Here is a 25793-nt window from a genome sequence, read left to right on the forward strand (position 1 = left end):
CACACAGTCCACTGCAACAATCTCAGGGAGCCTTCCCACTGTAAAGGGCGGAGCTCCGCCCGACCAGCTTGACATTTCCTCCCTCAGAACTCCACACCCAGCTCGAGCTCTCAGGGGACTGTCCACTGGAATGGGCGGAGCTCCACCGGGCAGCTTGCTCCCGCTACCTTTCCTCCCTCAGAACTCTACACCCAGCTCGGGCTCTCAGGGGACTGTCCACTGGAATGGGCGGAGCTCCACCCGGGCAGCTTGCTCCCGCTACCTTTCCTCGAACAGAACTCTACACCCAGCTCGAGCTCTCAGGGGACTGTCCACTGGAATGGGCGGAGCTCCACCCGGGCAGCTTGCTCCCGCTACCTTTCCTCGAACAGAACTCCACACCCAGCTCGAGCTCTCAGGGGACTGTCCACTGGAATGGGCGGAGCTCCACCCGGGCAGCTTGCTCCCGCTACCTTTCCTCGAACAGAACTCCACACCCAGCTCGAGCTCTCAGGGGACTGTCCACTGGAATGGGCGGAGCTCCACCCGGGCAGCTTGCTCCCGCTACCTTTCCTCGAACAGAACTCCACACCCAGCTCGAGCTCTCAGGGGACTGTCCACTGGAATGGGCGGAGCTCCACCCGGGCAGCTTGCTCCCGCTACCTTTCCTCGAACAGAACTCTACACCCAGCTCGAGCTCTCAGGGGACTGTCCACTGGAATGGGCGGAGCTCCACCCGGGCAGCTTGCTCCCGCTACCTTTCCTCGAACAGAACTCTACACCCAGCTCGAGCTCTCAGGAGGACTGTAGCTCGCACCTTTTCTCTTTGTACTCCTCACTGCGTTATAGACTTCCTTTAGTTGAGGCTGCCTTTCCAGAGATCAATCGTGTCAAATCCGCAGCCACAAGCTGAGTTAAAGGGGCCATAAAACGACAGTCCTATCAGGAGCCACCCAGCGTGTAACGTCCACCTACAGTCGCCACCCACTTCTGGCACTTCGCAGTTCCAAAAAAGAATATCAAAACTGGAACAAATTAACGTCCTCCACATGCCCTTAATGAGCATTCGAACGTCCTGATTTAATTATGTGGGAAGCCCCCTGCAAACTCGTCCAGGGATTCGAATAATCTGCAGAATGTGTCTCTATTCGGCTATTCCTGCATGATGCATTAGAAACAAACGTTCTCTGCAATGGATTGGAATCCATTTCATATCGATCGTGACATTAAGCACAGCTGTGTGGGTGTGTCAAATCCCTGCACTCTCGGGGCAGTTTTTAGCACTGCAGTCTCATGGCGCCGAGGCTCCCGATTCGATGCCGTCTCTGTGTTACTGTCCGTGTGGAGTTTACACATTCTCCTCGTGTTTGCGGCGGTTCCGCCCCCGCAACACAAATGTATGCAGGGTAGGTGGAGTGGACACGCTAAATTGCCCAATGATTGTAAAAAGTGAATATTGGTCACTCTAAAAAGAAAAAAGATCTCTGCTCTATCGAACTCAAACTTCCCAGGAAAGGATCCATGTTCATAGTCCAGGTGGGGTCTTTATTGAGTTTATACACAGCTGACATATTTTTAAGTTCAGCAAGCTGACAGTCTCGACTGGGAGGAGTATCAAAAAATTCCATGTCTTACTATATGTCGCGAACTGCATAGTTGACGCTGACACGGTAACTGATATTCAGAGCAACTTTATTTCCCTTTGATCAATTCTCTATATAATACACATTTCGCATTCATATTCTCCCTAACAAAATCGATAAACTCAGATTGTTCGAAACTATTCTAGTACTTTTTATTTCATCCAATCCCGCAACGTACATATGGTTATCTCGTATGGATGAACTTGTTGAAACATATACAATTCTGCTGGGAGTTATACAGGCTGGATGCAGAGTGGATTCACCACCCCCCCCCCCCCACCCCCCCCCCCCACCCCAACCTGGGGTAACCTGGAACGAGGATGTATACTTTCAAAATGAGAGTCTCCAGTTTAACAGAGCCTGGAGGAGGGTTGTATCCACCAGTGGATCTTCAGTATATGGAATATCACCACCACAAAATCAGTGGATGTGATGTCCTTGGTTATATTAAAAACAAGAGTAACATTCTGGTTCTACAGAGGGTTATATACCATGGGTTGGGATGGGCGGAATGAGGCAGAAAATGATGTGAAAGACATAATCATGTTTGTCATTGCATTGCTGACTGGTGGAGATAAACGGTGGGCTGACGGGAGCATAACTGCTCGTTTTACTCATGTTCTCAGGTTTTGTATTGATTTAGTAATTGCTGCGACTGCACCGCTCACTGTGCTCTTGAACTGCTCTCTAAATTTGGACTGAGTCGCCCCATAAATAAATGTATTTGTACAGCAGCTTAAGTTCCGGAACATAATTCCCACATGTTGAAATATATATAACGAATCGTTGTAATAGTTTGGATCTGTATCTGTAATGTTATAATACAAGAATTCAATAACATGCACCAACCACAGAATTACGAAGCTTCCGGATATGGAGAAGAGTAAAATCACAGACTTCCTTCTGCTGTCCATCTCTGGATCACTACGATTCTGACCTCTCAGTCCTTTGCGGACTCGACTTGCCACTAATATGTGTCTGACTGTTAGACTGTTGAGCAATGCAATTAAACTAAATGGGAGAAATGGAGTAAAAACTCTATGAAGCCACTTAAATACCAACCAACCAGGATCAGTGTAGTAGCTTGGCTTTGTATAACAGTCCCATGGTACATTATTGATTATCCACACAGGGCCAACCGTAAAATAGAATGGAATGTTTTTCAAACAGAGCAGAATGGTCGTGGTCGCTAGAACCACAGCGGCTGTTTTTTTGGTGCAATATTTGGTTTTCAGCTTTTGAGAACAAATAGCCACAAATCGATCAAATGAGAAAGTGACGGTAAACCAGACGGAACAATCTGTGGTTGTGCGACTGAGAAAATAGATGACACTGCACACAGGGGTGATGTCCAAAAAAGACCCAGGGAAATAATAGTAACTGATCCGATAAAGTATGCCATCAGTGATAATGACCAGTAGATCCGCCGTTGCCATGGCCACGAGGTAATGAGTAGTGCAGGCAGTGAGACCACATTTTCCTCGGGACAGGATCACAATCGCCAGTAAATTTACTGCAATAGAAAGAAGAGTAAAGGGACTGGAAATTACTTTCCAATCTTGTTAATTCTGTCACAGACAACAAATTGAATATTTCAAGGTTTGATTGGAGATGTGTGGGTGGTGGTTCGGTGGTTAGAGGGAGGATGGGGTTCGGGCAGAGAGCTGGATGTCAAAATGTCAATTTTAATTGAAGCCACCTGCAGACAAGCTGCATATTTACATATCTGCAGGTATCAAAATATCGCATAAGAGTGGTTGACCCGCGTAGGGTGGGTTACAATAAAAAAGGTTTTAATGTGATGAGCCATTTCTGAATCAATCGATTTGCCACGTCTTCCTGTGACCGACCATGTTTTCCCAGCGCCTGCAGGTTTCCAGCTGATGCACTAGGGAGAGAGGTTCAGCCAGAGTGGAAATGTCTTCACAGGGCTGTGCGTATGCTAGGAAGAGTAGCAATTCTTCTTTCTCCCCACAACGCCCCGCGCCCCCACACTTCCTCACCCAAAACCGACATTGATCAAACTACCATGCACCCCACTGAAATCTGCTGGGCGGGAGGAATGCTAGATTGATTGGCCAAGCTGAAATGTTTGCTCACTATCCAAAAATGTTAAGGTTTTGGGGGCTCCGGGCACAAGCCTACGAATGGACCTAGGTATGGTACTCTTTCAGAGGGCCAGTGCAGAGTCAATGAGCCGAATTGCCTCCTTCTGCGCTGTGAGAATTCTCTGGTTCTAATACAGCACTCAGCAGGAAATCGGAGATTCCAAGCTACACCTTCAGAGTGACCTCGCCTCCTGCTGATGTCGAGGGCTAAGAATTGGAGAAAAGGCGGGAAAAAAGAGATTCCTGTCAATGTTATAACTAAAGGAAATACTAATAAAGCACATCAGGCAAACCATAACCGCTGGAGAAGAAACAGAGTCAATTTTCCTTTCTGATAATTGCATCAGTATTGGGAGATACTATGCATTAACATTTTAAATCAGTGATAGAGTGAGTCGGCTATCTGGTTGTGGGATATGGTGGTAATTTATTGGAGAAGGGAGAGAACAAAGACCAATCGGATGGAATGGCGGACAAGGGAAATTCATTGGCAGAGTGGTGACTGCGCGTGGTGAAATGGGACGGCTGGAGTATGAGAAGATGCGTCCAGAGGGGCCGCAAAGTGTGACGGCATACGAAGAGAGGGAGAGGTAAGCATGGGAAAAAGCTGAGCAAAACTAGATGACTCGGCCCTTAACGTCCCGAAAGGGGTTCAGCAATGTTGAATGGACCTTAGGGGGTGTGGGAAAGCTTTCCGGCTGCCAACAAGAGCGGACTCCCCATTTCAGTGTCGCCACATCTCCTCCACTCCCAGTCACTTTGTTGTTGCCATTCCCTGTCACCACCACGGGATTTCACAGACAATGCAAATTGACCTTACCTTAATCTTTAAATATTGCGATAGACCCTGGAAACGCAGCGCTGGTGATAATGTCCGCGCTTGAGGAAAGAGAGTCGACGCTTTGAATGGGCTGAAGAATCAAAGTGGAAATTGATCAGAAAATTACTGATCACATTTGTGTACTGAACAGAGGTAATCGGCAAAGCAATCATGCGATCTGAATTTGATGCTCCCCCAGTGCACAATAGCCAGCATCGTGAAGGATGAATGCGGCTGTAGTATTGTAAGATGTGCAATCAAGTTACTTGTTCACCCAGAAAAAGAGTTTCCGCCTCAGGGCAGTGGGAAGGGAAGGATTTAATATTGGCAGAACATCTATTGTTCTTGCAATAAAAATGAGCTGTGTTAACCAGTGTTCGTATAGTCACCTGGAACATTCAATGAAATTGAGTTTCAGCAGTTGTGAAAGGGAATGGAAGTGTCCGAGATGGACCATATGGCGACGAGGAAGATATCGAAATGAAAAACAAAAATGCCAAAATTTTCCCATTTAAAACAAATCGAGGAAATAAGATGAGAGGAGTTGTCAAAATGCCGGGACAAATATATCAATGAGACATGCGTGGGTTAGGAGCAACGCATGATGCAAGTCTACTGCCCACAGCAATCAAACCATAATTCGTGCAGATTATTTTGGTGACAACATTCTAATTTAGAATACCCCAACCTTCACAGGGGAGCATTTCACTACCGACTCCATTTATTGCGATCTTTATCCCGACCATTTGATGGCTTTCATTTCGTCACCAAAGCCGGTGAGGTGGAGAGGAGCTCCAACGGGACAGCGGAGTGAGTGCAAAAAAAAAGAACCAATTGAAAACCCGGCTCCTTAACTGAACCAGCAGGAGATGGTGGAGGGACAACTGACCAAGTTGCCTGTCAGACAACATCCCATCCATTGACAGTTTAAGGAGAACTCGTGTTTACTGGACTTTGGAGCAGTGAGGGTCATTCTGACATAGACAGCAACTCAAATGAACGATGGAATCGCGTCTCCGAATTCAGAGGGAAGGAAATTAATCCTGTTGTGCGGAAGTCCAGGAACACTGAACCAGAGAATGAGGATTCAAATCCGAAGGAAACACGCACTATCAGCGAGAAACATAGGAACATAGAAAATAGGCGCAGGAGGAGGCTATTCGGCATACAGAAACTGTCCTGCCAATCATTCGGATCATGACTGATCATCCAACCAATAGCATAATGTCGTTTGTTTAGGGGAATTATCATAGAATTTTTTACAGAGCAGAAGGAGGCCATTCAGCCCATCGAGTCTGCACCGGCACTTGGAAAGAGCACCCTACCCAAGGTCAACAACGCCACCCTATCCCCATAACCCAGTAACCCCACCAAACTCTAAGGGCAATTTTGGATACTAAGGACAATTTTATCATGGCCAATCCACCTAACCCGCACATCTTTGGACTGTGGGAGGAAAACGGAGCACCCGGAGGAAACCCACGCACACACAGGGAGGATGTGCAGACTCCGCACAGACAGTGACCCAAGCCAGAATCGAACCTGGGACCCGGGAGCTGAGAAGCAATTGTGCTATCCACAAGGCTACCGTGCTGCCCCATTGATATTGAATTGATATGTAAAACTGTAGTGAATACATACAGCAGAGAAATGTTAAGTTAATTGTGGTGAAAACGGGATAGGGACATATGCTGCAATGATTTAAGGACGACGAAAGCTTTGTTTCAGAATATTAGAATCAAACGTGCTCAACACGGGCTAGGGAAGATACAGTAGAAGGACCGGTATCTGCTACTTAACAGTAATTCGATTAGAGATTAAAGACAAACATCTCAAATTACTTTATCAATTAAGTGGAAATTTGAATATCTGTAAACCAAATAGCTAAGTGTCAGTAGTAGGAAATATTTTATGAATCTTTGTTCAAAAATGTAATCGAAAAAACAAATCCAGAAACTCATAATACATAAGACTAATCAGCACAGATTCCAAAAGGAAGATCATAATTGACCCAACTGACTGAATTGTTTGAATAATGTAAGAACCAGGAGCTGAGTCGAATATTTGTTTATTTCTCAAGTACTTCTGACGAATCCCCAGCGAAGCCCCATGAATAATCTCAGAGCGATTGATGTGGAGTGAACAGGCAGCAGAATGGGCAGAAAGCTGGTTACCAAAGCAGGAAACAAGCAATAATTCTTACAGATATTGACAGACATTTGGGATGGAAACGTAACGTTTGAGAACATTGTGGTTGAACAAATGTTGTGGTTTCAGGAAATAGGAAAAACCAATTGTGAAATGTGGAAGCAAATCCAAATTAGGAAACGTTCAGTTGATGGACTGGAAGAATACAACAACATATTTTACAGCACAATTAATAAAAATGCACAGCTGGTATTTAAATGATACTAAAGTCGTACTAAAGTGATGTTCTTGTGACACAATATTTGACGCAATAGTTTTTCAAATGCTTACCGTGAATCAAGCATCTGAATGGATAAGAGAAGCAAAGTAGTTCAAGGCACTGTTTCACAAACAATTTAACAAAAATATACTGAAATCAGAACATTGGAGTTCATTTCTTGAGGAATTGGTAAATGAACTAATATTAAAATAATTAATATGGAACGAATATAAAAGCAAAATGTTGATTTAGTAATTCGCACCCTGTATTTTGTTCTGTTGAAGACAAAGTGCGCGCAATTATTTAAATCAGGATGTTAGCAGAGAAACCAAGGGGTGCTCTAGTTATTTTTCGCATTGACAGATTACGCATGTTAATGTGATCCAGACTGATGTCAACGATATTAGTAACTGATATCAATATTCAAGGGGGCTTTTCACTCAGTTGGTGCTTACCAAACACGCATATATATATATAGAGAGAGAGCGGATGGAGAGAGAGAGAGGTAGAGAGAGAAAGAAATGCTTGTCATTCAATGTTTAACTCATGCACACACATAAATGAACCGACGGCAGGGGCTGCTCAGGTGTACATGTGAAGAAATCGAATCAGATAGTGGAACAACTAATTAAATGTTAATCAGTTACGGAACGGTATCTTTCAATGATCACTGCGTATGCAATCCTTCAGAAGAAATAAATAATCAAATCCTACACTTATTTCCCTGAGTTTCACAGTCACACGTGTTATGGGCGAGGCGTTTTCAGAACCCCAAAATGTATCATGGAGTTCAACCAACCTCCCCCTTTAATGTAATTTTTCTTTTCCTAGCACACGGCTTGTTCCCTAGGTGTGGGATTACAGTTATGGACGCGTGGGTTTTTAAACACAAAACAATGCTTATTCCATGAACTCAACTTAACATCTTAAATAAATATAGGATCTCGCAACACCCCTGACTTCAAAGATAACTCAGAAAATATTGCAACAGTAAATAATGCCTCAAAATGTTCCTTCAAACTTCCAAGAGACTTAACACATTTAAACAGAATCACAGCAGGTTAAAGCCTTTACTATTTTGAGTTAAAATCACCCAAATGATCCAGAGATAGTCTTTCATGGCAGAGATCCAGCTCACCGCAAAACACAGACACACACCCAGCTCATTTCCTCCAAACTGCAGTTCTCTGGAAACACAGACACCAGCTCTGTTTGAAAACTGAAACTTAAAACTGCAAAACTGAACTGCAAAATGGCTGACCTGACCTCAGCCCCACCCACTCTCTGACATCACTGTTTTCTTAAAGGTACATTGCTTAAACGTCCATGTCTTAAAGGAACTCTCACATGACACGCTTTAGAGGAGGACACACGAAACAAACTACTTTTTTGTGGTGACGATATTCAAGTTAATTCTATGTCAGTAACCAGAGGATTGACATCTGTAAAAGTGCCGCCCTGCTGTTTAACTATGCGTACGGAGGGAACTTCTGTTGCAGTGGGTGCAGTACAATAGAAATTCTATTATTTAGAGCGTTCATTTGGGGAGTACGGTGGTGCAGTGGTTAGCACTGCTGCCTCACGGCGCCGATGTCCCAAAGTCAATCCTGGCCCCGGGTCACTGTCCGTGTGGAGTTTGCACATTCTCCCTGAGTTTGCGTGTGTTTCGCTGCCACAAGCCAAAGATGTGCATGGTAGGTGGATTGTCCGCGTTAAATTGCCCCTTAATTGGAAACAATGAAATGGAAACTCGAAAGAAAAAACTAATAAGAAGCGTTCATTGTATATACGGCGAAATGAATATTGATAACTTCAGAAGCAGTTCAGGAGAAAAGAGTGATATCAATACTTTTCATTCTATACAGACAGAGAATCATATGCAGGGAAGAGGTAATATCTGTTACTGTCACAACCGTTCCATAGGATTAAATAGAACATAAAGTGCAGAAGGAGACCATTCGGCCCATCGGTTCTGCACCGACCCACTTCAGCACTCACTTGCACCCTATCCCCATAACCCAATAACCCCATCTAATCTTTTTCGACACGAAGGGCAATTTATCAAGTCCAATGCACCTGAGCTGCACGTCATTGGACTTATGCAGGAAACAGGAGCAACCGGAGGAATCCCATGCAGAGACGGGGAGGACGTCCAGACTCCGCACAGTCAGGGACCCAGCAGGGAATCGAACCTGGGACTCTGGCGCTGTGATGCCATAGTGGCACCACGTGTGCTACCGTGCTGCTCATGAATAATAGCAATAAGCGCAATAGTACAAATTTTATAAATGTATAACCAAGAATTTTACATAAAGAGTCAAAAGGAAATTCTTACCAACTCCAGAGTGATGGATAGGCACAGTAATACATTGTCGCTGGGATGAGGTACTCATTCTGGTAATTGCTTAAGGACGATGTTACATAGACCGATATTACCAGTAAAAATGTTCACTTCAGTCAGATGTTACTTTCTGATTCGTGCCCCACACTCAATGCAATTCATCATTGACAAATGCTCCCATCAATGCATGGTCAATAAGATGCGTTGTTCCACTGGAATTAGTGACACACGTTCCGTGCAATTGTGCACTGACTGATAGGCCCATGAATATCTGCCGACTGAAATCAGAAGTCTCACTCCAGTAAAAAGTACGCCGTCAGTAATGCAAACTAATTATTCCATGTACTGAGGAATCATTAAGTAGGATAATATATGCATTGCATTTCAGAGAGCCCCTGAGATCCAGAAAGAGGAAGACTGAGGGAAGATATTGCAATTGCTAGTCTTACCAAATGTCAATGACCACATGCTTGCCAATGGCGCCGTGTTAGATCGGAATTAAACATTAGCAGTCACACAGTATAATCTTGTGAAAACATCCGCATCTTCAAACTTGATATCACTTACCAGGAACACCAATAACAGCAAGGATCATGTAATATAACTTCCTGATAGTGTAGAATATTTCCAGCATCGTCAGTGTGAAGTGTGCGGTTTCAATGTGCAGCAGCAAATTTCTCTGTGTTAAACAATGAGTCGGTACAATCAAATAATCTTTAATTTATAACCATTCGGGTTTCCCTGGAGATACAGAGCAGACACAGTGATTTATTTTTATTTCACAAACAGGTTACAACATCGAATTAAGTCTCTGAAGAGACAGAATATTTTCAGGAATGAAATTGAAATCTAAAACACAAGGTAGTAAATTTCAGTTAATATCCATTCACGAATATCCATCAGAAGGTATGTTCGCCCAGCAATCAGTCTGTACATTCAATCAGCATCTGGTCCATCTCCGGATATCGTAATGTTTCAATCGGGTCCTTCACTCGGAAGTCTACACGGATTCTGCCAGACATGGTAACGATTTGTGATAGTTGATATTGTCATTTCTGGCCTTCCCTCTGCCTTGACCATTGATGAATTACATTCAGAATGTTAGAGTATCTCTCATCAACATTGTATTCGAGAATGTGGCCGTCATGTTTAACTGTAAGTGTAATCTGCGTGATTAAAGAGTGATATTTAATATTATGTTTTGCAGACTTCATCTAATACTGCATCTGATGGAAACAGAAGATAAAATAAATCATAATGTACCTTCCTTCAAGCAAAACTTTCTAATCAACGCAACGCTTATAACAAAAAGAACATCTGACGTAATAACCCATCCCCCCACAAGCAGATCGAGTTTATTCACGAGATAAAGGAGCTAAAACAATAAATATGTCAAATCACTCCATCCCCTCAAAAGACCAGAGCCTCCCCAACCAACACCGTCGCTTCAATAAATATGAGCATTCAGAATGAGAGAACAACCCTGCTTTGGAACAGCTATTCAACACGTACAAGACGATAAATAACGTAAACCCATAGCCACATATAGGCCCTCAAGTCGACACGCCCTATCTATCGGTTCAAACTTATTTAAGAACATAAGAACTAGGAGCAGGAGAAGGCCACCTGGCCTCTCGAGATTGCTCCGCCATTCAAGGAGATCATGGCTGATCGTTGGTGGACTTAGCTCCACTTCCCCGCCCGAACAGCATAACCTTTAATCCCTTTATTCTTTAAAAAACTATCTGTCTTTTATCTTTAAAACTTTTAATGAAGGAGCCTCAACTGCATCACTGGGCAAGGAATTAAATTGATTCACAAACCTTTGGGTGAAGATGTTCCTCCTAAATTCAGTCCGACATCTACTTCTTATTATTTTGAGGCTATGCCCCCTAGTTCTGCGTTCACCCGCCCGTGGAAACAACCTACCCGCATCTATCTTATCCATTCCCTTCATAATTTTATATGTTCCGATAAGGTTTCCCCGCATCCATCTAAATTCCAAGGAGTACAGTCCCAGTCTACTCAACCTCTCCTCGTAATCCAACCCCTTCAGTTCTGGGATTAACCTAGTAAACCTCCTCTGCACACCCTCCAGCGCCAGTACGTTCTTTCTCAGGTAAGGAGACCAAAACTGAACACAATACTCCAGGTGTGGCCTCACTAACACCTTATACAATTGCAGCATAACCTCCCTAGTATTGAACTCCCTCCCTCTAGCAATGGAGGACAAAACTCAATTTCCCTTCTTAATCACCTGTTGCATCTGTTAACCAACTTTTTGCAATTCATGCACTAGCACACCCCGATCTCTCTGCACAGCAGCATGTTTTAATATTTTATCATTTAAATAATAATCCCTTTTGCTGTTATTCCTTCGAAAATGGATAACCTCACATTTGTCAACATTGTATTCAATCTGCCAGACCCTAGCCCATTCACTTAACGTATCCAAATCCCTCTGCAGACTCCCGGAATCCTCTGCACATTTTGCTTTACCACTCATCTTAGTGTCGTCTGTAAACTTGGACACATTGCACTTGGTCCCCAACTCCAATTCATCTATGTAAATTGCGAACAAGTGTGGGCCCAACACTGGTCCCTAAGGGACATCACTAGCTACTGACTGCGAACCAGAGAAAAATACATTAAATCCCACTCTTTGTGTTCTATTAATAAACCAATCCTCTGTCCATATTACTACTTTACCCTTAATGCCATGCATCTTTATCTTATGCAGCAACATTTTGAATGGGACCTTGTCAAAAGCTTTCAGGAAATTCAGATATACCACATCCATTGGCTTCCCGTTATCTACCGCACTGGTAATGTCCTCAACATAGTCCACTAAATTAGCCTGGCACGACCTGCCCTTTATGAACCCATGCTGAAATTTCCCAATGGGACAATTTCCATCCAGATGCCTCGCTATTTCTTCCTTGATGATAGATTCTAGCATGTTCCCTACTACGGAAGTTAAGTTAACTGGCCTATTATTACCCGCTTTTTGCCTACCTATTTTTTTAACAGTGGTGTCACATTTGCTAATTTGCAGTCCGCCGGGACTGCCCCAGTGTCTAGTGAATTTGGTAAATTTTCACTGGTGCATTTGCAATTTCCCTAGCCATCTCTTTTAGCACTCTGGGATGCATTCCATCAGGGCAGAGAGACTTGTCTACCTGGAGCCCCAATAGCTTGCCCATCGCTACCTCCTTGGTGATAACAATCCTCTCAAGGTCCTCACCTGTCATAGCCTCATTTCCATAAGTCACTGGCATGTTATTTGTGTCTTCCACTGTGAAGACCGACACAAAAACCTGTTCAGTTCCTCAGCCAATTCCTCATCCCCATTATTAAATCTCCCTTCTCATCATCTAAAGGACCAATATTTACCTTAGCCACTCTTTTTTGTTTTGTATATTTGTAGAAACCTGGACTATCTGTTCATAAATTTTGAGCAAGTTTACTCTCAGAATCCATCTTCCTCTTCTTTATATCCTTTTTAGCAGCTTTGTCATGTCCCCTAAAGATTTCCCAGTTCGCTCGTCCCCTACTAATCTTTTCCACTATGTTTGCGTTTTCCTTCAATTTGATATTGGCCCTTATTTACTTAAATATCCACGGTCGATTTTCCCTCTTTTTACCGACCTTCGTTTTTGCTGAGCACTGAGAAAAATTACTTCGAATTTTCTCCACTGTTTCTCAACCGTTTCACCATAAAGCCTTTGCTCCCAGTCTACCTTAGCTAGCTCTTCTCTGATCCCATTGTTATCCCCTTTGTTTAAGCACCAAACACTAGTGTTTGATTTTAGCTTCTCACCCTCCATCTGTATTTTAAATTCCGCCATATGGTGATCGATCCTTCCGAGAGGATCCCTAAATATGAGATCATGAATCAATCCTGTCTCATTACACAGGACCAGATCTAGGACCGTTTGTTCACTCGTAGTTTCCATTACATACTGTTCTAGGAAACTATCGCGGATACATTCTATAAACTCCTCCTCAAGGCTGCCTTGCCCGACTGGTTAAACCAATCGAGATGCAGATTAAAATCCCCCATGATAACTGCTGTACCATTTCTACACGCATCCGTTATTTCATTGTTTATTGCCAACCCCACCATAATGTAACTGTTTGGTGGCCTATACACTACTCCTTTCAGTTACTTTTTCGCCTTCCTATTCCTGATTTCCACCCAAATGGATTCAACCTTATCCTCCATGGCATCGATGTCATCCGTTACTATTGCCCGGATGTCATCCTTAAATAACAGAGCTACACCCCCTCCCTTACCATCCACTCTGTCCTTCCGAATATTTTGATACCCTTGGATATTTAACACCCAGTCGTGAGTTTAACTCCCATCCTTTAACCATGTTTCAGTAATGGCCACTAAATCATAGTCATTCACGATGATTTGCGCCATCAACTCATTTTCCTTATTCCGAATTCTACGAGCATTCAGGTAAAGTACACTTATGTTGGCTTTTATACCTCTGTTTTGAATCTGAACACCTTGATCTGTAACCTCTCCTAAGTTATTTTTCCTCTTAACTTTTCTCCTAATTTTCCTTGTCATTGAACCTATATCTTCATGTAACAACCTGCCGCGTCGCTTTCCATTTATGTTTATACTTCCCGTTTCATTCCTTTTACTATTACTGGACCTATTCACTGAGCTCCCCTCAGTCACGGTGGCTTGTACTTTCGCCCTTTTTGATTTTTGACTATGACTTTTCTGCCTTACACTTTCCCCCTTACTGCCTTTTGTTTTTATCGCTGTTTTACTACCTTCCGACTTCCTGCATGTGTTCCCCTGCCACATTAGTATAAACACTCCCCAACCGCTCTAGCAAAAAGCTAGACATCAGTTCCAGTCCTGCCCAGGCGTAACCCGTCTAGTTTGTACAGGTCCCACCTCCCCGCAAACCGGTCCCAATGCCCCAGGATTCTGAAACCCTGCCCCTAACGCCATCCCTTCAGCCACGTATTCATCCTATCTATCCTGTCATTTCTACTCCGACTAGCACGTGGCACCGGTAGTAATCCTGAGATCACTACCTACGAGGTCCGATTTATTAACTTCCTTCCTAGCTGCCTGATTTCTGCTTTTAGGACCTCATCCCTTTTTTTTAACCTATGCCGTTTGTACAGATGTATACCACGACCACTGGCTGGTCACCCTGCCCCTCCAGAATGTCCTGTACCCGCTCCGAGACATCCTTTACCCTAGCACCAGGGTTGCAACACACCATCCTGGAGTCTCGTTTGTGGCCATAGAAACGCCTGTCTATTCCCCTCAGAATTCAATCGTCTATATCTATTGCACTGTCACACTTATCACCCGTCCCCTCTGCAGCAGAACCAACCGTGGCGCCACGTGTTTGGCTGTTGCTGTTTTCCCCTGAGAGGCCATTCCCCTCAATAATATCCAACGCGGTATATCTGTTCTGCAGGGGAATGGCCAGAGGAGATTCCTGCACTACCTGCCTCACTCTCTTGCTCTGTCTGGTGGTCACCCATTCCCTTCCTGCCTACGGTCTGAGCCTGCGGTGTGACCACCTCTCGATACGTGCTATCCACGATGCCCTCCTACTCGCGGATGCTCTACAGTGCCTCCAGCCACCGCTCCAGCTCTGAAACTCGAGCTTCCAGGAGCTGCAACTGGAGACACTTCCTGCACACATAGAACATAGAACATAGAACATTACAGCGCCGTACATGCCCTTCGGCCCTCGATGATGCGCCGACCTGTGAAACCACTCTAAAGCCCACCTACACTATTCCCTTGTCGCCCATATGTCTATCCAATGACCAATTGAATGGCCTTGGTGTTGCCGAGTCCGCTACTGTTGCAGGCAGGGCATTCCACGCCCTTACTACTCTCTGAGTAAAGATCCAACCTCTGACATCTGTCTTATATCTATCTCCCCTCAATTTAAAGCTATGACCCCTCGTGCTAGATATCACCATCCGAGAAAAAAGGCTTTCACTGCTGTCCACCCTTTCCAATCCTCTGATCATCTTGTGTGCCTCAATTAAGTCACCTCTTAAGCTTCTACTCTCTAACGAAAACAGCCTCAAGTCCCTCAGCCTTTCTTCATAAGATCTTCCCTCCATACCAGGCAACATTCTGGTAAATCTGCTCTGCACCCTTTCCAATGCTTCCACATCCTTCCGATAATGCGCCGACCAGAATTGCACGCAATACTCCAAATGCGGCCGCACCAGAGTTTTGTACAGCTGCAACATGACCTCTTGGCTCCGAAACGCAATCCCTCGACCAATAAAAGCTAACACACCGTACGCCTTCTTAACATCACTCTCAACCTGAATGGCAACTTTCAGGGATCTATGTACATGGACACCGAGATCTCTCTGCTCATCCATACTGCCAAGAATCTTACCATTAGCCCAGTACTCTGTCTTCCTGATATTCCTTCCAAAATGAATCACCTCACACTTTTCTGCATTAAACTCCATTTTCCACCTCTCAGCCCAGCGCTGCAGCTTATCTATGTCCCTCTGTAACGTGTAAGATCCTTCCGCACTGTCCACAACTCCACCGAATTTAGTGTCATCTGCAAATTTACTCACACATCCTTCTACGCCCTCTTCCAGGTCATTTGTAAAAATGACAAACATCAGTGGCCTCAAAACAGATCCTTGTGGTACACCACTAGTAACTGGACTCCAGTCTGAACACTTCCCATCACAACCACCCTTTGTCTTCTTTCAGCTAGCCAATTTCTGATCCAAACTGCTAAATCTCCCTGAATCCCATGCTTCCGCATTTTCTGCAGTAGCCTACCGTGGGGAACCTTATCAAACGCTTTACTGAAATCCATATACACCACATCAACTGTTTTATCCTCATCCACCTGTTTGGTCATCTTCTCAAAGAGCTCAATAAGGTTTGTGAGGCACGACCTACCCTTCACGAAATCGTGTTGACTATGTCTAATCAAATTATTCCTTTCCAGATGATTATATACCCTATCTCTTATAAACCTTTCCAAGATTTTGCCCACAACAGAAGCAAGGCTCACTGGTCTATAGTTACCGGGGTTGTCTCTACTCCCCTTCTTTAACAAGGGGACAACATTTCCTATCCGCCAGTCTTCTGGCACTATTCCTGTTGACAAATATGACTTAAAGATCAAAGCCAAAAGCTCAGCAATCTCTTCCCTAGCTTCCCAGAGAATCCTAGGATAAATCCCATCCGGCCCAGGGGACTTATCTATTTTCATCCTTTCCAGAATATTTAACACCTCCTCCTTCTGAACCTCAAGCTCTTCTAGTCTAGTAGCCTGAATCGCAGTATTCCCCTCGACAACATTGTCTTTTTCCTGTGTGAATACTGACGAAAAATATTCATTTAGCACCTCTCCTATCTCCTCGGACTCCAAGCACAACTTTCCACTACTGTACTTGACTGGCCCTACTCTTACCCCAGTTATTCTTTTATTCCTGACATATCTATAGAAAGCTTTAGGGTTATCCGTGATCCTACCTGCCAAAGACTTCTCATGTCCCCTCGTGGCTCTTCTTAGCTCTCTCTTTAGGTCCTTCATAGCTAACTTGTAACTCTCGAGCGCCCTTACTGAACCTTCATGTCTCATCTTTACATAAGCCTCCTTCATTTTCATTTCATTTCATTTTTCCTCTTGGCAAGTGTTTAGACTGCCTTAGTAAACCACGGTTCCCTTGCTCGACCATTTCCTCACTGCCTGACAGGTACATACTTATCAAGTACTCGCAGTAGCTGTTCCTTGAACAAGAACCACATTGCGATTGTGCCTATCCCCTGCAGTTTTCCTCTCCATCTGATGCATCCTAAGTCTTGCTCTTCCGGGGCAGATGTGACCTATATAAGAAGGACGGGTTGCATCTAAACCGGAGAGGCATAAATATCCTGGTCGCGAGGTTTGCTCGTGTCACACGGGAGGGTTTAAACTAGTATGGCAGGGGTGGTCACGGGAGCAATAGGTCAGAAGTTGAGAGCATTGAGGGAGAACTAGGGAATAGGGACAGTGGGGCTCTGATGCAGGGCAGACAGGGAGAAGTTGCTGAACACAGCGGGTCTGGTGGCCTGAAGTGCATATGTTTTAATGCAAGAAGTATTACGGGTAAGGCAGATGAACGTCGAGCTTGGATTAGTACTTGGAACTATGATGTTGTTGCCATTACAGAGACCTGGTTGAGGGAAGGGCAGGATTGGCAGCTAAACGTTCCAGGATTTAGATGTTTCAGGCGGGATAGAGGGGGATGTAAAAGGGGAGGCGGAGTTGCGCTACTGGTTCGGGAGAATATCACAGCTGTACTGCGGGAGGACACCTCAGAGGGCAGTGAGGCTATATGGGTAGAGATTAAGAAGGGTGCAGTCACAGTGTTGGGTGTTTACTACAGGCCTCCCAACAGCCAGCGGGAGATAGAGGAGCAGATAGGTAGACAGATTTTGGAAAAGAGTAAAAACAACAGGGTTGTGGTGATGGGAGACTTCAACTTCCCCAATATTGACTGGGACTCACTTAGTGTCAGGGGCTTAGACGGGGCGGAGTTTGTATGGAGCATCCAAGAGGGCTTCTTAAAACAATATGTAGACTGTCCAACTAGGGAAGGGGCGGTACTGGACCTGGTATTGGGGAATGAGCCCGGCCAGGTGGTAGATGTTTCAGTAGGGGAGCATTTCGGTAACAGTGACCACAATTCAGTAAGTTTTAAAGTACTGGTGGACAAGGATAAGAGTGGTCCTAGGATGAATGTGCTAAATTGGGGGAAGGCTAATTATAACAATATTAGGCGGGAACTGAAGAACATAGATTGGGGGCGGATGTTTGAGGGCAAATCAACATCTGACATGTGGGAGGCTTTCAAGTGTCAGTTGAAAGGAATTCAGGACCGGCATGTTCCTGTGAGGAAGAAGGTTAAATACGGCAACTTTCGGGAACCTTGGATAACGAGAGATATTGTAGGCCTCGTCAAAAAGAAAAAGGAGGCATTTGTCAGGGCTAAAAGGCTGGGAACAGACGAAGCCTGTGTAGAATATAAGGAAAGTAGGAAGGAACTTAAGCAAGGAGTCAGGAGGGCTAGAAGGGGGGTCACGAAAAGTCATTGGCAAATACGGTTAAGGAAAATCCCAAGGCTTTTTACACGTACATAAAAAGCAAGAGGGTAGCCAGGGAAAGGGTTGGCCCACTGAAGGATAGGCAAGGGAATCTACACGTGGAGCCAGAGGAAATGGGCGAGGTACTAAATGAATACTTTGCATCAGTATTCACCAAAGAGAAGAAATTGGTAGATGTTGAGTCAGGAGAAGTGTGTGTAGATAGCCTTGGTCACATTGAGATCCAAAAAGACGAGGTGTTTGGTGTCTTAAAAAATATTGACATAGGTAAGTCCCCAGGGCCTGATGAGATCTACCCCAGAATACTGATGGTGGCTGGAGAGGAAATTGCTGAGGAGTTGACAGAAATCTTTGGATCCTCACTGTCTTCAGGGGATGTCCCGGAGGACTGGAGAATAGCCAATGTTGTTCCTCTGTTTAAGAAGGGTAGCAGGGATAATCCAGGGAACTACAGGCCGGTGAGCCTTACTTCAGTGGTAGGGAAATTACTGGAGAGAATACTTCGAGACAGGATCTACTCCCATTTGGAAGCAAATGGGCGTATTAGTGAGAGGCAGCATGGTTTTGTGAAGGGGAGGTCGTGTCTCAGTAACTTGATAGAGTTTTTCGAGGAGGTCACTAAGATGATTGATGCAGGTAGGGCAGTGGATGTTGTCTATATAGACTTCAGTAAGGCCTTTGACAAGGTCCCTCATGATAGACTTGTACAAAAGGTGAAGTCACTCGGGAGCAGGGGTGAGCTTGCAAGGTGGACACAGAACTGACTAGGTCATAGAAGGCAGAGGGTAGCAATGGAGGGATGCTTTTCTAATTGGAGGGCTGTGACCAGTGCTGTTGCACAGGGATCAGTGCTGGGACCTTTGCTCTTTGTAGTATATATAAATGATTTGGAGGAAAATGTAACACTGGTTAGTAAGTTTGCAGACGACACAAAGGTTGGTGGAATTGCGGGTAGCGATGAGGACTGTAAGAGGATACAGCAGGATTTAGATTGTTTGGCGACTTGGGCGGAGAGATGGCAGATGTGGTTTAATCCGGACAAATGTGAGGTAATGCATTTTGGAAGGTCTAATGCAGGTAAGGAATATACAGTGAATGTTAGAACCCTCAAGAGTATTGAAAGTCAAAGAGATCTAGGAGTACAGGTCCACAGGTCATTGAAAGGGGCAACACAGGTGGAGAAGGTAGTCAAGAAGGCATACGGCATGCTTGCCTTCATTGGCCGGGGCATTGAGTATAACAATTGGCAAGTCATGTTGCAGCTGTACAGAACCTTACTTAGGCCACACTTGGAGTATTGTGTTCAATTCTGGTCGCCACACTACCAGAAGGATGTGGAGTCTTTAGAGAGGGTGCAGAAGATATTTACCAGAATGTTGCCTGGTATGGAGGGCATTAGCTATGAGGAGCGGTTGAATAAACTCGGTTTGTTCTCACTGGAACGAAGGAGGTTGAGGGGAGACCTGATAGAGGTCTACAAAATTATGAGGGGCATAGACAGAGTGGATAGTCAGAGGCTTTCCCCAGGGCAGAGGGGTCAATTACTATGGGGCATAGGTTTAAGGTGAGAGGGGCAAGGTTTAGAGTAGATGTACGAGGCAAGTTTTTTACGTAGAGGGTAGTGGGTGCCTGGAACTCGCTACCGGAGGAGGTGGTGGAAGCAGGGACGATAGTGGCATTTAAGGGGCATCTTGACAAATACATGAATAGGATGGGAATAGAGGGATACAGACCCAGGAAGTGTAGAAGATTGTAGTTTCGTCGGGCAGCATGGTCGGCACGGGCTTGGAGGGCCGAACTGCCTGTTCCTGTGATGTACATTTCTTTGTTATTTGTTCTTTGCCTCATCGCATCATAATTGCCTTTGCCCCAGATATAACTCTTGCCCTGCGGTATATACCTATCCCTTTCCATCACTAAAGTAAACGTAATCGAATTGTGGTCACTATCACCAAAGTGCTCACCTACCTCCAAATCTAACACCTGTCCTGGTTCATTACACAGTACCAAATCCAATACGGCCTCGCGTCTCATTGGCCTATCTACATACTGTGTTAGGGAACACTCCTGCACACATTGGACAAAAACGGACCTATCTAAAGTACTCGAACTATAGCGTTTCCAGTCAATAGTTGGAAAGTTAAAGTCCCCCATAACAACTACCCTGTTGCGTTCGCTCCTGTCCAGAATCATCTTTGCAATCCTTTCCTCTACATCTCTGGAACTTTTCGCAGGCCTATAGAAAACCCCTAACAGAGTGACCTCTCCTTTCCTGTTTCTTACCCCAGCCCATACTACCTCAATCGACGAGTCCTCATCAAACGTCCTTTCTGCCACCGTAATGCTGTCCTTGACTAACAATGCCACCCCTCCCCCTCTTTTACCACCTTCCCTGAGCTTACTGAAATATCTAAACCCCGGCACCTGCAACAACCATTCCTGCTCTATCCATGTCTCCGAAATGGCCACATCATCGAAGGCCCAGGTACCAACCCATGCCGCAAGTTCACCCACATTATTCCGGATGCTCCTGACATTGAAGAATACACACTTTAAACCACCTTCCTGCCTTTCGGTACACTCCTGCAACTTTACTCATGACCTCACTACTCTCAACCTCCTGTATGCTGGAGCTACAATTCAGGTTCCCAAGTCCCTCCTGAACTAGTTTAAACCCTCCAGAAGAGCATTAGCAATCCCCCCCTTCCCCCAGGATATTAGTACCCCTCTGGTCCAGGTGTAGAGCATCCCGTTTGTAGAGGTCCCACCGACCCCAGAATGAGCCCCAATTATCCAGAAATCTGAAACCCTCGCTCCTGCACCATCCCTGTACCACGCGTTCAACTCCTCTCTTTCCCTATTCCGTGTCTCGCTATCACGTGGCACGGGTAACAACCCAGAGATAATAACTCTGTCCTAGATTTAAGTTTCCACCCTAGCTCCCTGAATTCCTGCCTTATATCCCTATCCCTTTTCCTACCTATGTCGTTGGTACCTATGTGGACCACGACTTGGGGCTGCTCCCCCTCCCCCTTAAGGACCCCGAAAACACGATCCGAGACATCACGCACCCTGGCACCTGGGAGGCAACACATGCTGACCCTGGGGACTGGAAATGTCCCTAGCTTGCAACATAGAGCAAGATAAACTTTCCTCTTGGAGCTGTCCTGCCATGAATTATTTCTTTAAATTAAACCTTTGAAATTAAACTTTAGAAAGATGTTTTTGTGTCAGATTAAATCCAATCCCCGTGTACTATATAATTAGACATTTTTTAAACTCAGTATTTATCACTCTTGATCTGACAACAAATTAAAAATAGTTATTAAATTGTAATTTAAAAAGTTATTCAAATCAAATTAAAAATAGTAATTTAAATCAACCCAAATAGTTATTTAAGTCAAATTAAAATTTTTAAAAATAGTAATTCAAATCAACGTAAAAATGATAATCTAAGTCAAATCAAAACTAGTATTTCAATCAGGAACTCCAGATATTCAAATTTAGCCAGGTCTTACTGTCAGCCAATCAGCTCACGGTCTCGTGTGACGTCACAATACCGTTTGTTTTTTTTCAATGTTGAGACAACCAAGCAGCTGTCTTACGCCTGGGCGCTCTTTACAGAAGTCTCGCCCTCTCTCTCTCCATGCTCATTGCAGAAGTCTCGCCCCCTCTCTCTGCGCTCTTTACAGAAGTATCGCCCTCTCTCTCTCCGCGCTCTTTACAGAAGTCTCGCCCTCTCTATCTCCGCGCTCTTTACTGAAGTCTCGCCCTCTCTCACTCCGTGCTCTTTACTGAAGTCTCGCCCTCTCTCTCTACGCGCTCTTTACTGAAGTCTCGCCCTCTCTCTCTCTCTGCGCTCTTTACAGAAGTCTCGCCCTCTCTCTCTGCGCTCTTTACTGAAGTCTCGCCCTCTCTCACTCCGCGCTCTTTACTGAAGTCTCGCCCTCTCTATCTCCGCGCTCTTTACAGAAGTCTCGCCCTCTCTCTGCGCTCTTTAATGAACTCTCGCCCTCTCTCACTCCGTGCTCTTTACTGAAGTCTCGCCATCTCTCTCTCCACGCTCTTTACAGAAGTCTCGCTCTCTCTCTCTGCGCTCTTTACAGAAGTCACGCCCTCTCTCTCTGCGCTCTTTACTGAAGTCTCGCCCTCTGTTACTCCGTGCTCTTTCCTGAAGTCTCGCCCACTCTCTCCATCCTCTTCACTGAAGTCTCGCCCTCTCTCTCTGCGCTCTTAACAGAAGTCTCGCCCTCCCTCTCTCCGCGCTCTTTACTGAAGTCTCACCGTCTCTCTCTCCGCGCTCTTACTGAAGTCTCGCCATCTCTCTCCGCGCTCTTTACTGAAGTATCGCCCTCTCTCTCTCCGCGCTCTTTACTGAAGTCTCGCCCTCTCTCACTACGTGCTCTTTACTGAAGTCTCGCCCTCTCTCTCTCCGCGCTCTTTACTGAAGTATCGTCCTCTCTCTCTCCGCACTCCTTACTGAAGTCTCGCCCTCTCTCACTCCGTGCTCTTTACTGAAGTCTCGTCCTCTCTCTCTCCGCGCTCTTTACTGAAGTCTCACCCTCTCTCTCCATCCTCTTTACTGAAGTCTCGCCCACTCTCTTACTGTGCTCTTTACTGAAGTCTTGCCCTCGCCCTCCGCGCTCTTTACTGAAGTATCGTCCTCTCTCTCTCCGCACTCCTTACTGAAGTCTCGCCCTCTCTCACTCCGTGCTCTTTACTGAAGTCTCGTCCTCTCTCTCTCCGCGCTCTTTACTGAAGTCTCACCCTCTCTCTCCATCCTCTTTACTGAAGTCTCGCCCACTCTCTCACTGTGCTCTTTACTGAAGTCTTGCCCTCGCCCTCCGCGCTCTTTACTGAAGTCTCGCCCTCTCTCACTCCATGCTCTTTACTGAAGTCTTGCCCTCTTTCTCTCCGCGCACTTTACTGAAGTCTCGCCCTCTCTCTCTCCGCGCTCTTTACTGAAGTTTCGCCCTCTCTCTCTGCGCTCTTTACTGAAGTCTCGCCCTCTTTCTATGCGCTCTTTACAGAAGTCTCGCCATCTCTCTCTACGCGCTCTTTACTGAAGTCTCGCCGTCTCTCTCTCCGCGCTCTTTACTGAAGTCTCGCCCTCTCTCTCTCCGCGCTCTTTACTGAAGTATCGCCCTCTCTCTCTCCGCGCACTTTACTGAAGTCTCGCCCTCTCTCACTCTCTCTGTCTGCGCTCTTTACTGAAGTCTCTCCCTCCTTCTCTCTGCGCTCTTTACTGAAGTCTCACCCTCTGTTACTCCGTGCTTTTTACTGAAGTCTCGCCCTCTCTCTCCATCCTCTTCACTGAAGTCTCGCCCTCTCACTCCGTGCTCTTTACTGAAGTCTCACCCTCTCTCTCCGTCCTCCTTACTGAAGTCTCGCCCAATGTCTCACTGCGCTCTTTACTGAAGTCTTGCCCTCTCCCTCCGCGCTCTTTACTGAAGTCTCGCCCTCCCTCTCTGCTCTCTTTACAGAAGTCTCGCCCTCTCTCTCTCCGCGCTCTTTACTGAAGTCCCGCCGTCTCTCTCTCCGCGCTCTTTACTGAAGTCTCACCCTCTCTCTCTCTGCGCTCTTTACTGAAGTATCGCCCTCTCTCTCTCCGCGCTCTTTACTGAAGTCTCGCCCTCTCTCACTCCGTGCTCTTTACTGAAGTCTCGTCCTTTCTATCTCCGCGCTCTTTACTGAAGTCTCGCCCTCTCTCTCTCTCCCTGCGCTCTTTCCTGCAATCTCTCCCTCTCTCTCTCTGCGCTCTTTACTGAAGTATCGCCCTCTCACTCTCCGCGCTCTTTACTGAAGTCTCGCCCTCTCTCACTCCGTGCTCTTTACTGAAGTCTCGTCCTCTCTCTCTCCGCGCTCTTTACTGAAGTCTCGCCCTCTCTCTCTCTCCCTGCGCTCTTTACTGAAGTCTCTCCCTCTCTCGCTCTGCGCTCTTTACTGAAGTCACGCCCTCTCTCTCTGCGCTCTTGACTGAAGTCTCGGTCTCTCTATCTGCGCGCTCTTTACTGAAGTATCGCCCTCTCTCTCTCCGCGCTCTTTACTGAAGTCTCGCCCTCTCTCTCTCCGTGCTCTTTACTGAAGTCTCACCCTCTCTCTCTCTGCGCTCTTTACTGAAGTCTCGCGCTCTCTCTCAATGCTCTTTACTCTTTAAAACGTGAAGTTTGGACTGAGGGGAAGGATGGAGGGTCCTTACAATTCATGAGCGTTATTCATTGTGCACCTTCGCGAAGTTGATGACATGGAACATTGGGGGGTTGGTTAGGGGGTTGGGGAGGGGACTGTGTATGTTGATGGCCACTATGGGTGATTCCTGGATTCCCTTTAATTTGATGTTTGTGTTGACAGGCGGATTGTTGTTTGATGGTTGGTGCGAGGATGGGATTGTTGTTGTTGTTAAGGGGGTTGACATTTTATTTGTCACCGTTGATTATTTGTTGGTGGGTGTAAATTTTGTAGAAAACGTGAAAATGGAGGAGAATAAAAATATTATAGGAAAAGAGAAACAAAAGAGAAACAGAGCCAAGGAGGACGTGAAAGAGAGAAAGGGGAGAGAACGTGTAAATTCAGTTTGATTGCATACCACTCCCTTCCACCTGACTGCAGAAAGCACATTGGTTCTGTGTTCCAGGATTCATGCTGTTAGACGTACCTTAAGTGCAGGTTCCTCTGATGCAGAAGTTATAGGATGCACTCCACCGTAAGAATGGAGAACAGTTCCGCCCAGGCTCCTAGAATTCAAAGCAAAATGCATTTAAAATCTCACTTTTACGGGATCTGCGAGTCGCTGGTTAGGGCAGCATTTAATTCGCATCCCTAGTTGCCATTCAGAAGATGGTGATGAGCTGCTTTCTTGATCCGCTGCAGCCCGTGAGGTGCAGGTTCATCCACCGTGCATTTATAGACGGAGTATCATGATTTTTGTTCCCGTTCCCGTGAGGGGCCGATTACATGAATCCAAGTGGGCGTGTTCAGTGACCTGGAGGAGACATTCCAATTGGTGGTGTTCCCAAATACGGTCTTTTCTTCTCCTTCAAGATGATAGTCGTCGTGGATTTGGAAGGGGCTGTGTAAGCAATATTGGTGAGTTACATTCGAGCATTTTGGGATGGTACACAGGGTTGCGACTGTGCGTCTGTGGTGGAGGGATTGAATATTTGTGGAAGGGGGAGCAATCAAGCGGGTGCTTAGTCCTGGATGGTGTTGACAGTTGTACTGTTCTTGAGCTGTGGGGAACAGTAGAGATCATGCAAAACACAAAATTGATTGACCAATTTGACTGAGGAAACAATCTTGCTCCTAAATGATAAAATAAGATAATCGATAAAGTAAATGTCCTCAATGCACTTTTTCCACCATTTG

The 25793-nt window shown here is 45.5% G+C and overlaps 1 protein-coding gene across 1 annotated transcript; it reads right to left on the bottom strand.

Moving 5' to 3' along the window:
* Positions 1-2236: 2236 nt before the first annotated feature.
* LOC140396788 (probable G-protein coupled receptor 139) lies at positions 2237-9932 on the bottom strand. Its single transcript, XM_072485506.1, has 2 exons — positions 9866-9932; positions 2237-3135 (listed from the first exon to the last, which is right to left on the bottom strand). Exons 1-2 carry the CDS (start codon positions 9930-9932, stop codon positions 2237-2239), a joined length of 966 nt encoding a protein of 321 aa, XP_072341607.1.
* Positions 9933-25793: the final 15861 nt, after the last annotated feature.

The sequence above is a fragment of the Scyliorhinus torazame genome, chromosome 20 (genome assembly GCF_047496885.1).
Source record: "Scyliorhinus torazame isolate Kashiwa2021f chromosome 20, sScyTor2.1, whole genome shotgun sequence".
Lineage (NCBI taxonomy): Eukaryota > Metazoa > Chordata > Chondrichthyes > Carcharhiniformes > Scyliorhinidae > Scyliorhinus > Scyliorhinus torazame.

What these genes read in the sequence shown, in the direction of transcription:
- LOC140396788 (XM_072485506.1), bottom strand. Translation starts at nt 9,932, where the DNA reads ATGCTGGAAATATTCTACACTATCAGGAAGTTATATTACATGATCCTT. An exon ending in TGCTGTTATTGGTGTTCCTG is followed by an intron (nt 3,136 to 9,865) that starts GTAAGTGATATC and finishes TTTCTATTGCAG; the next exon opens with TAAATTTACTGGCGATTGTG.